The sequence below is a fragment of the Cottoperca gobio genome, chromosome 10 (genome assembly GCF_900634415.1).
Source record: "Cottoperca gobio chromosome 10, fCotGob3.1, whole genome shotgun sequence".
In the NCBI taxonomy this organism is placed as follows: domain Eukaryota; kingdom Metazoa; phylum Chordata; class Actinopteri; order Perciformes; family Bovichtidae; genus Cottoperca; species Cottoperca gobio.
The window spans coordinates 7,179,932-7,193,742 of NC_041364.1; the positions used below are offsets into that span (position 1 = coordinate 7,179,932).

Consider the following 13,811-nt stretch of genomic DNA (forward strand, 5'->3'; position numbering starts at 1 on the left):
AAATAAGCAGGAGCATAGGTGCAAGGCTTCAGGCACACTGATGCCACACACACATTGAATGTTACCACATATACTATAACATTAGGCTTTATGATGATGAAAGGGATCCAACATTGTCTAGTTAAATACATTTCTCTATTTGTTTTAAAAAAGAATTGCCCTGCACTTCAAGGTTGCAAACCAAAATCACATCTTGTGACTTGGCAAGAAAAGATCATTTTAAATGGTATGCCTCATCCTAACACAGACATTTCTTTTTATTTGAATGTTTTCACAGAGGTATATAATAAAACCGGAGCCGTTTGCAGAAGTTAATTGTGTTAAAGTTTTTATGCTGCTACTTTGTGCGGAGCCTTTGTAACCGACAGCCAGTCAACATACTTACTTTATTATTGCTCATAGTCACAGGAAATGTGCAGTAGCTGGAGTTTAAAAGATTAACATCACTAATGATGAAAGTCCATTAAAATATTATGGTCTATTCTGTCAAAAAAAAAAAAAAACAAGCTTCAAGGATGATGAAAATTAAATGAAACACTACATAAGCAGCCAGCAAGAAGCAAGTCACTGGTGACACTCTGTAGACGACAGCAGTGTCAGTATTTTCTCTCAAATATAATGACAACATGGAGATGTCTTTGGGTGTATGAGTATGTGCAAGTCTCTTTTAATGCATGTGGATTTTGTCCAACGCTGGTCTGATGTGTGTGTTTCTGCAGATTAACACCAGTGAGGTGGAGGCTCTTCTTTCTCGGCTGCCTTGCACCTTCAAACAGGAGCTGACCGGTGTCGGGGCGAGTCTGGAGAAACGCTGGAACTTCTGCGGCTTCCAGGGCATCAAGAGCACATAAACTCTGTCGCTAACGCTTCTGGGAGGTGGAAGAGACAACATGGGGGACACTGTCGAAATGCGAAAAGACAAAGTTTAAAGCCCGCAAATATCAAAGACTGTACCTGACTGTACAAGGACTCAGAAGACTGAGCACACATCTCAGATCTGGAGGGAACATAAGCATTTCAGGGACTCTGTAAGTGGCAGAGACGTAAAAAAAAACAAAAAAAAAACCCCGCAGCATTTCCATAGTTACAGGAATGATGCATCAAACCACAGCGGCAAAGTCTTCATGAGCTTGAACTCTTGTCTGCAAGAATATTTTTAGACATAACGACTCTCTTGGAGTCACAGAAGACAGCCATTCATACATCACTGGATTATTATGTATTTATCGCCGACATGGGCAGATAATTGTGATTTCTGAGCCTGCCGTTGGCTCTGTATGGTGTCAGTGTGTGAGCCAGGACTACAGGGCTAACCAAGGAGGCTCATCAGGGTCTAACTGAACACTTCACACCTCCGAGCCCTTTGGCCTCCATCTCGTCTCTTTTTGCTGTTTCCTGGTTTGTAAAATAGATTAAAAAATGGATATATTTCTTCATTTTCTGTAAAGGCTGTTAGCAGTTGCATAGAATCATTTGTTGTAATACACTGTAAATGCTTGGATGATATTTTTGATTATAAAAAAGACGTTTGAGTATATAAAGAGTATTGAGTGATTTTATATATATGTGCGTCAGATGCTCGGAGAGGCTGCTCGTCATGTATGGTTGCTAGTGCAGTTGTACAAACATCTTTAAGCCTGCCAACCTTCACTATAAATCCTGAGAGAGATACACAAATGCACCTGCACAAAGACAAGTGGTCCACATTTAGGTTTGTGCTCATTCTTGCTTGAAGGGCATTATTTTTTATGATGTCTACCTTTTTTGTTTGTTTTGTTCCTCCAGAAGCTACATTCGAGGCTGCTTTTAGAACCCTACATAAGGGCATTCAGGTCTTTCAAAAGCAAATTAAGCTCGCAGCCTCTCTGAAGGCATCGCACAGCAGCATCCTACTTTACTGTGAAACGCACCTTCGGGGATCATGTTAATGATGTTTAATTGGTGAGGCAGTTGTTGTGTGCTGTTGCTATCAAGGTACGTGCATGTGTGCTACTTGCCTGGATCCATATGTTAAGTGGTTATACAACAGTCTTCAGAGAGACTTTTCTTTTCCATCTTTACCAGATAGAGAGCTCGAGCCGCCAGGATTGGAAGTTCCTCCCCAAAAGCCCAGTCAAGCTTTCCTAATAGCGAGTCCACTCGCTCTCTTCCCTCGTCGCTCTGAAAAACAAAAGGTTTTTGATTGCACTCATCGTCCTCCTTCATCTCCTACAGTCATTGCATTTGGGGGAAAAAATAAGTGTTCATGCACTTGTCAGTGTACTACCCCCTTGTACCTGAATTAATAATGGGGAATGAGTATGTTTTGCCTACAAGCTCCTACAAGGCTTTCCTTTCATATGCATGTATCTATTATTAACATCATTGGTTTGAACAGAAAGAGGGTTTTATGGTTGGAAAGTAAACTATCTGTCCTGGGAGGGGAAGGTTTTTGTATGTTAAATATAGTATGTAACCTCCCACCCACTTTGTTTGGAGGCTTCTGTCGAGCATGATTAGGAAAAGAATGAATGCTGGTGCTGTAATGGAGTATTTTCATAGCAATGTGTAAGAGCAAAGATCACGGCTGCCTCTCTCTCTCTCTCTCTCTCTCTCTCTCTCTCTCTCTCTCTCTCTCTCTCTCTCTCTCTCTCTCTCTCTCTCTCTCTCTTTTCACATTTTCAAGTTGTTTTTTATGATGTTACTGAAAGATGAGAAACTCCAAATCCATGCTTTTCAGCTTCTACCTGCCTGCTTGCACTTGGGATCGTCAGAGATGCTGCTTGCGCGGAGTCGTGCATCACTACACTTCCTCTCCACACTGTAAGATCTCAGCAGAACATCCCCAAAGCACACCTCACACCAGCTTCTCCTCTCCCACTCATTAGTTTCTCTCTTGCTCTCCCCGCCATAAACAACACTCTAATATGGTGCATTCTTTTCTTTCAGAAGCAGCTTTCTGTCTAGCATTTCCTCCCAACTGAGTTCCCATTCCTACGCACTGATTGACTGCAGGCACTCACGCAATTTATCTCTTTTACAGCTGTTTGTGTGTGAGCGAGTGTGCTCGCCCAAATACGCTTGTGATTGTGCATCAGGTTCTCGGGCATCACACAAGGAGGTAAACACGGACTAATTAAATCCAGCAGCAGTCCCTGGTGAACGCCGCTCTCCGTTCACTCTTGTCTTCTCATCGCTGGGAAACAGTGAGGAGCCTCCTCATTAATTCAATTCAAGGTGAATACAAGCGAAAGCTATCTAAGGGGGTGATTTCCCTTACCGGCAGTGAAGACGCCGCAGGACGACTCCCACCTTGTGAAGTCACCGGGAAAGATGTTTGAAGATCTGCTGATGTTAAGCTTTAGCACATACTGAGGTTGAATTTTAAATGTAAGGGCATAAGTGTAATTTCCGGGGAATTGTTTTTTAGAATTAGTTTGTAAAATCCATCAGTTTAAGATAGATATAATTAAACATGAGGAGGTAACCAGGTTCTTTTGGGATGATATCATGATGCTCAAGATACCCGTAATTACCTTTTCCTCTCATGTTGCTTCCTGAAGGCATCCTCATCTACCTAATTATGATTATGGCCTCCCTCGAGCGAAGCAGGTGAAAGGATGCTAGCTCTGTGTGCAGCGCGTGTGGTCCATAATAAGATAAACAATCGCTTTCAGAAAGTGGATTAGAGCAACAGAGGGGCGTCACTTCTAAGCTTGTCCACATTGGTCACGGACCAACAGGTTTGCAGTTGAAGACTCTCACAGAGCAGCGCACTGCTGTTTGGGCTGTCACCAGATAAATCACCAAATATCTAGGTCTCAACTAGATGAAGCTCCAAAAGCTCATTGGCGTGATGTGGTGAGTCAACAGCTCCTCCTATTGAGCACAACAGCAGCTACACCTTCCACTACGTTCAGTCAGCCAGTGGGGCCAACACCGGGGGGTGATTTGCATTGACAGCGGTAGTATGGCCACGGCGCTGGGGGGGAGGACATGTTCATTGCGGGTTTCTATCTCACCAAAAGCTCCACGGCCCTCATTAATTTATGTATGCATAAAAGCTCTTAAAATCTACTCCAGGGTGCCAGTGCTGCAGTACAGCTCCAGAAACATTTGCCTGCAGGCACTTGGAAGGACATCTTAGGAACCAAAAACTATGGAATATTAAAACCAGAACTAAAGAGATTTCTATTTCTTTGAGGATTATTAGTTTGGCAGGTTGCAAATCATGTTTCATACAATGTTTTTTTTGTTTGGTATGCTCAGAGAATTGCATGCACTTTCAGCCTGAATGAATGGCAAGTGTTGGAATAATTGCTTTACTCTGCTCTCTGGGGTGTCTGGGCACAGAATGTTAAGCTGTGGGTTTCAGGGGAGTATGACACTCTTTAATTCAATGTTTCTATCTCCCTCCTATACTGTACATAGGTATGTTATGCAAAGCACAGCAGTGATCGCCCATGGTATTTGCACCCAGTAAGCTCTGCCACATCAAGTATTCAGACCCTACAGGTGAAAGGAAGGGTAAAGAGGGGGAACCATTAGAGGGGAAGTCTCTCTCTGTACTTTGGGAAATGTATTCATGGGATTCTTCTTAAAAATCTGTTCTGTTTAATTCTGTTCACTCTAAGAAAAGGTCTTGGCCAACGATCCTCCTGCCGTTAGGTTCCAGCAGTGATATTTTTGGCCCATTAGATGGTGAAACCAGTGGGCCTGATCAAGTGCGTTTGATCTGAAATGCCAGCAGTGTGCAGCTCATGCCAGGTTAGATGGGATAGTAAAGATCTCTCCTAATGAGCGATGGCCACTCTTCATGCTGTTATGAATCGAGTGACCTTCTCCAGAAGAATTGCTTTGCACCGACAGCAATTATCTGCACAGTGGAATCTCGTTTGAGAAAAAGTTTCAGGTATGATACGTGGTTTGGTCGGCATCAGTTCTTGTTCTTGTCCAACATGTTTTCGATGCACATGGGTCTTCAACAGGTGGTCTGTGACCCCTAGAGGATCCTTTGAGTTACTGTTGAGTTTGATTTAGTTTATTCAAATTTGAATTTACAAGGTCGTATCTAGATTGTAACCCTTGATTTGCGAAACTCTCGCAAGATAGGTCAAGGTCAGGCACTGACCTTGAAGGGTAAAGGTTAGGATAGATCGTCGGGCAGCGAGTCTCCCGAAAGCTTTCGACAGTTTTCTCACATCTAGGATTCCCATTTTGGACACGACCAATTTACACACCATTGATTAATTGAGTCTGTTGCTCATGAACTGTGAACTAATTAGCTACACATTAGTAGTTTAATAGCTTAGTGTTGTATGTTTTATACATGGCACCTGAGGCCATTCTGCACGTTATTGAAGGCCCAGTTTCTTTACATATGAAGTAGTCCCTGCTCTGCCTCTCTTTTACTAAGGGGGTCTTGGGCCTTAGTCCTTAGACACTGATTTTCAGTATTTATTATGTTCGGCAGCAAGAAGCTGGCAAAGCATCCACCTGTGGTGTTTGCAGTTTAGTTATTGTAGGCTTTTCATTATGTTCTTTTTGAACTGCAAACACCTGAAGGCCTGCAGGGATGACTGCCGCAGTAGGAGGTTAGTGGTTTACATGAGCACTGTGTGCCTGAGCCCTAAGGGACACAGAACATTCACGCTTACAAAATGAATAAAGTCCACATGTTATTCTACATTACCAGTGGTACTCAGATCGTTGACATAAGGGAAAATATCAACGCCACAGAGCATAAATATTTATAAGTAAAAGTCCTGTATTTAATTTTCTACTTAATAAAGTACAATAAAATGTTTTTGCATCAGAATATACCAAAAGTAAAAGTAAGCAAAATGGCCCATTTCAGAATAATGTATATTTCCTGTATTGATGCATTAATGTGTTGTGGTGGAGCTCATTTTAACCACTTTATATATTGCTGTGTAGCTTGTCAATTTCCCCCAAGAAATGAATCGATAACAATAGTAATAATAATAAATCCTAATTACATTTTGTATTATCAATCTGAATCTGTAGAGTAACTTAGTAACTAAAGCTGTCAGATAAATATATTGGGGTAAAACATACTATATTTACCTCTGAGATGGAGTGGAGTACCTCAAATTAAATACAATCCTTGAGTAAATCTACTTAGTTACTCTCCACAAATGTATATTGCCATAAAATGAGGAAAATTTGAGGAAAATCCGGTGGGAATGTCTTTTTTTTACAGGAAGCAAGAATAGAAATGGAAGACCTGCCGCTGACCTGATGTCCAATGAAAGCTCTTCCCAGAGTTGCATCTTTAACTCGGGATGGATTGATGAGACATGGAGCAGAATATCGGATGAGCTCCTGGACCCTGAATCCCAATGAGGGTCAGGATCCGATGAACGCTGGAGGTGGAGGGGAGAAGGTGAGGGAGCATCAAAGCAGCACTGACATGACAGCTGAAAGGAGCCCAGACATGAACATTTTAAAATGTTGACAGCAACAAGATGATTGGATGAAGTGAACAGTGACAGTCAGCTGATTGAGTCGACAGCATGGGGATCATTCATATGCATAAATATGGAAAGCTCAGAACGTGTTTGAACTTTGGTAAAGCTTCTTTTCACGTAACTTAACTGCATTATAACCATGTTACGATTGTGTTTTGCTCAGTGGTGGAAGTATTTTGATATTTTACTTAAGTAGAAGTAGAAATACTTTGTTACAAGTAAAAGTCTTGCATTCAAACCCAAGTAAAAGTATGTGTTATCAGCTAATTGTACTTAAAATAGCCTATACAAGTACAAATAGTCACTTTACAGCCAAAATGGGCTTTGCCGTTGTTGGTTTCATATGTTATCATTTTATTTATTTTATTATCATTTTACTTATTTGTGGATGGATTAATTTACGATGTACATTTTTTTTGTATTTTATAAGCACATTATAGGCTTTTAAAATCAAAAAATAAAAGTGGAGTAAAGTGAATATTTGTAGAACTATAAAGTAACATCAGATCAAAACACTAAAGTAAAAAAGAAGTACCTGAGAATTATATTTAAACGTACAAAAAGTAAGAACTCATCATGCAGAATGGCCCATTTCAGAATCATATATATTATATTGTGTATTATTAATTAATCTGAATCTGCAAAGTAACTCAAGCTGTCAGACAAATATAGTGAACTGAAAAGTTATATCAATATATATATATATATATATATATATATATATAAGTAATATTAGATTCTGAGATGTAGAGGAGTAGAAGTATAATGTAGCATTCAAATTGTACTTAAGTAGAGCTACAGTACTTGAGTTAGTGTACTACTTTTACCACTGATTTACAACTATCATATTAGGTTTTTAAAGTTACTAGTAACTAGGCTACAGCTGTCAAATAAATGCAACGGAGTAAACAAGTTGGCTAAAAATACTTTCCTCTGAAATGTAGTGATGTAAGTGACATAAAGTGCAAATACTCACATACTCTACTTAAGTACAGTAGCCTATCGAGCAAATGTACTTAGTTACTTTCCACCACTGGACATATAACATAATTCTCTTCATCAACACTAACTTTGTAGTAAACGTAGTACTTTTGTCCAGGTCAGGAAATCCTTCACCCTCACTAGTAGTGCAGAGTTAACCCCACAGAGCCTGGGAACATGGCTCCATTGACGGTCAGCTGGACGTGTAAGTCGGCCATTGTTTGTTATAAATAACACTTTTATAAGGTGATAATGACGGTGCATTCAAACGAGCCACTTTGACACGTTCCCGCTGTTTATTATTAACTCCATGTAAAAGCTTTCTGAATACTTGTTACATGCTGTAACTTTATACTGATGTTTTCAAAAATGTCATAGAAGTTATCTTTTTTCAGGTTTATGTTTGTTAGTTTTTTTTTATCTTAACAGAAGATTAACTTTTCATCTATAGCACCAGCAGTACAACTATTGGATGACTTTTATAGGAATGTATGGGGCCCCGCCTCCAACGCTGTATCCAGTTATTTGAATACATTCATTGTTAGCATTCTGATGTTAGCATGTTCAATATTAGCATGTTAGCATACGGCATTGAGCTCAAAGCACAGCCTTACTTTTGTTGTCTTTCCCAGTGATTCCCAACTAGAGGTAACCTACTTGTACCCTAGGCCGAGGGCAACTTCTGCAGTCACGTCTAGCTTCTGCCACTAGTACAGGGGTGTCAAACATACGGCCCGCGGGCCAAAACCAGGCTGCCAGAGGGTCCAATCCGGCCCGCGGGATGACTTTGCAAAGTGTAAAAATAGACATTAACTGCTATTACAAATGTTTCCACTAAATGTTTTGTGCCTTTGTAGATACACTGTGATCTGTAGGTTGTAATGAACATTTGTAAATGACTGAGGCATAATGTTGTTGAAATAGCACTTATTTTTTTTAATACATTTTAGGTTGCTCATACATAATGTTTTGTAAAAAGATAGTTCATTAAATGTGAACAATTTCTTTTTTGCACTAAAACATTTGGAGTTGTCGTTATTTACAGGTTATTATGCTATGATTTTACTGACCCACTTGAGATCAAATTGGGCTGTATTTGGCCCCTGAACTAAAATGAGTTTGACACCCCTGCACTAGGAGTACAAATGCAAACTAAATCCCACCAACCTAAACATTCACAGTTTAATTTTAAGAAATATTTTAGTTTATGATGAATTCACATGAACATATCTGGAACCTGACGGGTGATTTTGTTGTTACTTGGGTTCATTTGGGGGCAGTGGGGGGGTATCCTTAAAAAAAGCTCATCCTTTTATAATGATTGCTAATAATAATATATATTAATAAATGATTAATAATCATAGCAGTATACAACACATTTGCTTTCTATCTGCAGTTACCGTTGATGAACTTTAGAGTTGAGTGTGTCAGTGTCATTGAGAGTACATCACGCTCCAGTTAATGTCTTTTGATTCCTTGCTGCACGGCTTGATCAAGATCCCAGGAAAACATTCTGGGAAAATCAACATTGACAGCCTCTGAGCTTTCGCTTAATGCGTGACTGACCCCTTATTAAACCTAATTGATTGTCAACTTGTGAGCCCTGTTCCCCAAGTTACTGTCAGGGGTTCTGTGGTTCCTCTAAAGAAGCAGCAGCATTGCAAACATGAAAGAGAAAGACACCAAATCACTCAAACAAACTGTGTTGTTGAGTGTTGTAGCTGAATGGTAGGTTTTCAGATTAAAAGTGGCTAAAACATGAAAACTTAATTTACCCAGAGGGTCCAATCCGGCCCGCGGGAGGACTTTGCAAAGTGTAAAGATGAGTTGTTTTGATCATAAAGTAAAATACTGTTCCAGATACCTGTGACGAAATGTTTTGTGCCTTTGTAGACACACTGTGATCTGTAAATGCACATGTGTAAATGATAAACTGAGGAATAATATTGTTGAAAATGAGACTTGTCGACTTGGATGGGACTTACTAATACAGTACATCTCAGACTTTCAGTGCCTCCGTCCTTCCTCCCCGTCACATTGATTACAATTACGCATTGAGATACATGACCTCCTGCATGATTAATGCAAACGCCTCCATGTGAGAAGTGTTCTTTATGTCACTGTCCTCACATACACACAAAGCCTGCAACATGTGCACCACTCTCTTCAGTTGCATTATGTAAATAACAAGAACCCTGCATTCTAATAAATGCCAAGTAATTACAATGTGCAATGCTACTCACTGATTTATGAATATTAATGGGATTTGACAACTCTCTCCACAAAAGAAACAAACAAGCTGTGCTCTGGAACATTTAGGGTGTCATCAAGGGAGAAGGAATTTGCAATGAAGCGTTTAAAATACTGTTGGCAAACAGCTTGCAGTGTACCTTGCATATATCTTGTTGTTTGGCTATGTTTCTTTTGTACTTCCGTTGAGAAGTAGTCAAATGCAGACGGTGTCATGTGGAGATATTTCCAGTGAAAGTTTCCCAGGCAGCCATCTGCAACATCAGTGGTAGATGTAGAGCTTTTTCTTCTTCTCTCAGAATCAGAGCAGGGTCCTATTTTTTAGGCTTACCATTCTGCACCTATACTCAACAATCACGATAGAAGAGGCAGAAAAACCAATTTATTTCGAACAGTAATCTCAGTCGGCCATAAATAGTGGGCATTTCTTCCTGCAGCAGAGTTTGCAGCATGGTGCGGGACCATATTTTCGATAGTGTGTGTGGACTGTGCGAAAGCGAACATCAAATGTAGCAGTAACGGGACCATGTCAAACATTGTGTGACTTTCAGGTGCCCTGAAGTTAGAAAGAAAACGATATACTGTGTACAGATAGACTTATATCAGAACATGTCCATTAATGACAACATAGCCTAAATGTTATGTATTTTTAAACACTTCATGTACACTTCCAACAAAAACATTTTACAAGCTACAATCTGAATTAACATAGCTAACACACATTCCATGATGGAGAAGAAAACATATGTTATGACAACACAAGTAACATAAATGATCTACCACATAGTCTGCCAATGCTTGGAGGTTAAATGTATACTTAACCTTTCCTGGAAATAATCATTTTAAAAGTTAATGCATTATATTCTAAGGGTATAATTTGAGGAAAAAGTAAAAAGAAACGGTTGTAATTTAGTGAGTCTGTCAGTTTAAAAGTGTGTATATATATATATATACCGATATATATACCGATATATATATATATATATATATATATATATATATATATATATATATCAATCCTGTCACAATCAGCTGATGTTTTGTTCTGCTTCTCTTAAAATCCGAATCTAATTTCCATTTCCTTGTCACAAGATAATTCGGCTGCGGTATTGTATTGTAACAGACTTCACTAGATTTGGTCCAACATTTACAAAAGCAGTGGACGGGGAGTTATTCTTCATCACACTATTAAGAATTGTCCATGAAGCCTAAATGTTATTTTTTATTGTATTAATATGTCTTGTATTTCATTTCAGAGGACTTAGTTGTATATTTCATGAAATCTCTGAATAAATTACTTTTTTTCTCGCAGTCTTTTTGCAACTCCTTTGTAATCCCAGGTGTCTTAATATAATGTTGTTTCCTATCACACACCATTGTAGGACAAATTCTTGTCATGCAGTCGTGTATATTTTTTCGAAAATGTATCATTATGCAACATTCACCTGCTCTGCATATACTCCTCACCAATCCTCCTCTAAAAGGTCATTTCAGAACTTATTAACAACTTTAGGCCTTTTTTACTTCCGTATCCTTCTGAGGCTGACAATCACTGCACATACATAAGTGCTCACTTGTATCATTTATAAGTAGTCCACTTTGAACAGTTCTCGCCACCACATTTCATGTAATACTGTTAGAAAAGAAGAAGTTATGTGACCGTACTCTGCTCCAGACTCAACTATGACTTGGCGGTTATCATAACTGTTCCAGGAAGTTGATAACGAAGTGCAGATTCAGAGCATTGATTGCAGAAGTCCAGCAAATTTCCCAGCTCAGTAAAGTGAGACCCTGTCGATGATTTTCTTTACTTTTTCACGCAGGCTATTGCTTTTTTTTCGGTCTGTCAGCGGTGCAGAGAAGGCTGCCTGCGAGATTGCATCACTGCATTAAGATTTAGGGAATACAGATACTGCAAGTAAAGCAGAGGCAGAGTCTTAAAAACTGTGAGCATTCTCTTTATATTTTCTGACAACACAGCAACTGTGCAGGAACGACTGGATATAACTTAATTAGCCTTGTGTCTCTCTTATCAAAGTCCTAATTCATGATGGAGTAAACCTGCTTAAATTAAAGCCAAGCTGCATGCATTATCATATTGATAAGAGTTTCCAATATGTAGAGTTTAATATAATTCTTAAGGATATATGATTAAACACTGATAGACATACTACTGAATTGCAAACATGCCCACACTGATGTGACTTTTAGTTATACTGTCCACAGTGGATGTAGCACATCCTGATGAAGTGTTTGTTTCCAACGGCAGGAAATCTGAACTACACCACAAGATGTTGATTTGATGCTGGGGGTTTTTTTTTTATTATGTGAATTGGGTAAATGTGGAGGTGGGACAGTATTAATTCCCTGTGCACACAGTAGTCTGGACAGATGCTCTGCTGCCTCATGGTTCATCATGATAAGAGATGTAAATCATTATTTTTTAGGGTGGAGACTTGGTTTAATGGTACTTAGGGTAAGTCTCCAGGAAATGAATGTAAGTCAATATTTTCTTTAAGTACCTTTCTTCTACTAATGCAGAGGATTCTGATGGCTCCTCTCTGGCCTCACTCCAGCCAACAACAGGAACCTGCTTTCACTGGGAACACAGGCATTACATACAGCCTTTATCACATGTGCACTCTTAAACAACTGACTATCAAAGAGTTGTGTGTGAGATCTATGGGGCATAGTCAGCCTCACGCGGGAATCGATATCACAACAAATGTCCTTTTGTTTGAGTTTTTCTATCCACAAGTACCCATTGATTTCTGGGCTTCACCGCTGTTCTTCTTGTTTTTGCCCTTTTGGTAGGTAAGAGAACATTTCACGCTTGGTTGAGAGCGCTCTCACAAAGATAATATCTTGTTTTCACAGTCAAACACGAGGACTCATAAGTTTTAAATTATGTTTGAGAGCAGTTATAATGATTGGATTATTAAATGAATAGGCTAAAGAAATGTTAATTAGTTCCTCCAAATGAACACTATAAAACCCTTGGATGACATTGTGTGCGTTCAGCTTCTGAATGGCTGACATACTGCTCTTAGACAGCTTTGGTCTTCCAGGCCGTTTAAATCACATGTTTACTTTGTTTATGTTTATTTAACAGTACCTCAATTTAACTACGGCTGAAGTTCTTCTTCTTCTTCTTCTTACAGTCCCCTTTTTATGGTGGCATATCTCCAGTTCTTGGGTGTGTGCAAGAGTATCTGCACACGGCACAACACAACATAATAACATAATAACACAACATTCAATGCACCTGGGTAAGAGTAGTTTTGGATGGTTAAGAAAGTTTGGTGTATCTGGAGTTGACTTGAAAATTAGAGGAATGTTGCAGCATGATGAGGCCGACATAGTGTCTTCGTGATGATAATAATAACAATGCAATTTTATTTTTCAGATTCTTTGCAAAGAGAAATAGTAAATCTGAACAGGTGGGAACCTTTGGAACGAGAGCGTCAGAGAGAAATTTTCTCAAAAACCCCGGACGCGATGTGGAAGACGTTCATTGCTGCTACACTTTTCGTGTATTTTTCAGGATTTCGATATTGTTGTTGTGGTATCAACCCTGTGAGCCGTAACATTTATGATAATTGGTCTTGTTCATGAATCACAATTCAAGCATTTTGAAAAGATTATGAGTTTCTTACAACAGACAGTGAACAGCTAAAACATTCCTGCAGTTGTGTCAGGAACATCATTTATTGCAGACCATCTAACTGTGACTAAGTTTTCATCGAAGACAGAAGCCCATATCTCTATAATGCTTTCTCCAATAATAAAAATGTCTCAATGTGTAAACATGCCTCATTTTTATCTGTGTTCAGTGCTAAGCTGGATGCATTTTTTGCCTGCTGCTATGTTGCAGCTGTATTGTTGTTTTGGATTAGCTTTGTGTCCAATGCTGGTGTTGTGTTGTGCACGGCCGAGGCTTATAAATTGCCATTGCTTGACTGCTTTGGCCCATTAGGAGGTCTCAGTGTAGCTGTTATTTGTATAGCAAGCTGAGCTTATGGTCTTTATCATTTACGTGAGGACAAACTCAAGTCACTGTCGAGAGGGTTTACTATTTATTTGGCAGATATTTCTTCAGTCTAACTCCTC

At 39.3% G+C, this 13,811-nt stretch overlaps 1 protein-coding gene across 2 annotated transcripts in view; it reads left to right on the forward strand.

Moving 5' to 3' along the window:
• Positions 1-1,535, forward strand: part of enox2 (ecto-NOX disulfide-thiol exchanger 2) — a 79,836-nt gene extending 78,301 nt beyond the window's left edge. For both annotated transcript variants that reach the window (XM_029441239.1, XM_029441238.1), the window contains one exon: positions 720-1,535. In XM_029441239.1, coding sequence (XP_029297099.1) covers positions 720-851 — 132 coding nt within the window. In that variant the 3' untranslated portion in view covers positions 852-1,535. The remainder of the gene's footprint in view (positions 1-719) is intronic.
• The last annotated feature ends 12,276 nt before the right edge of the window (positions 1,536-13,811 follow it).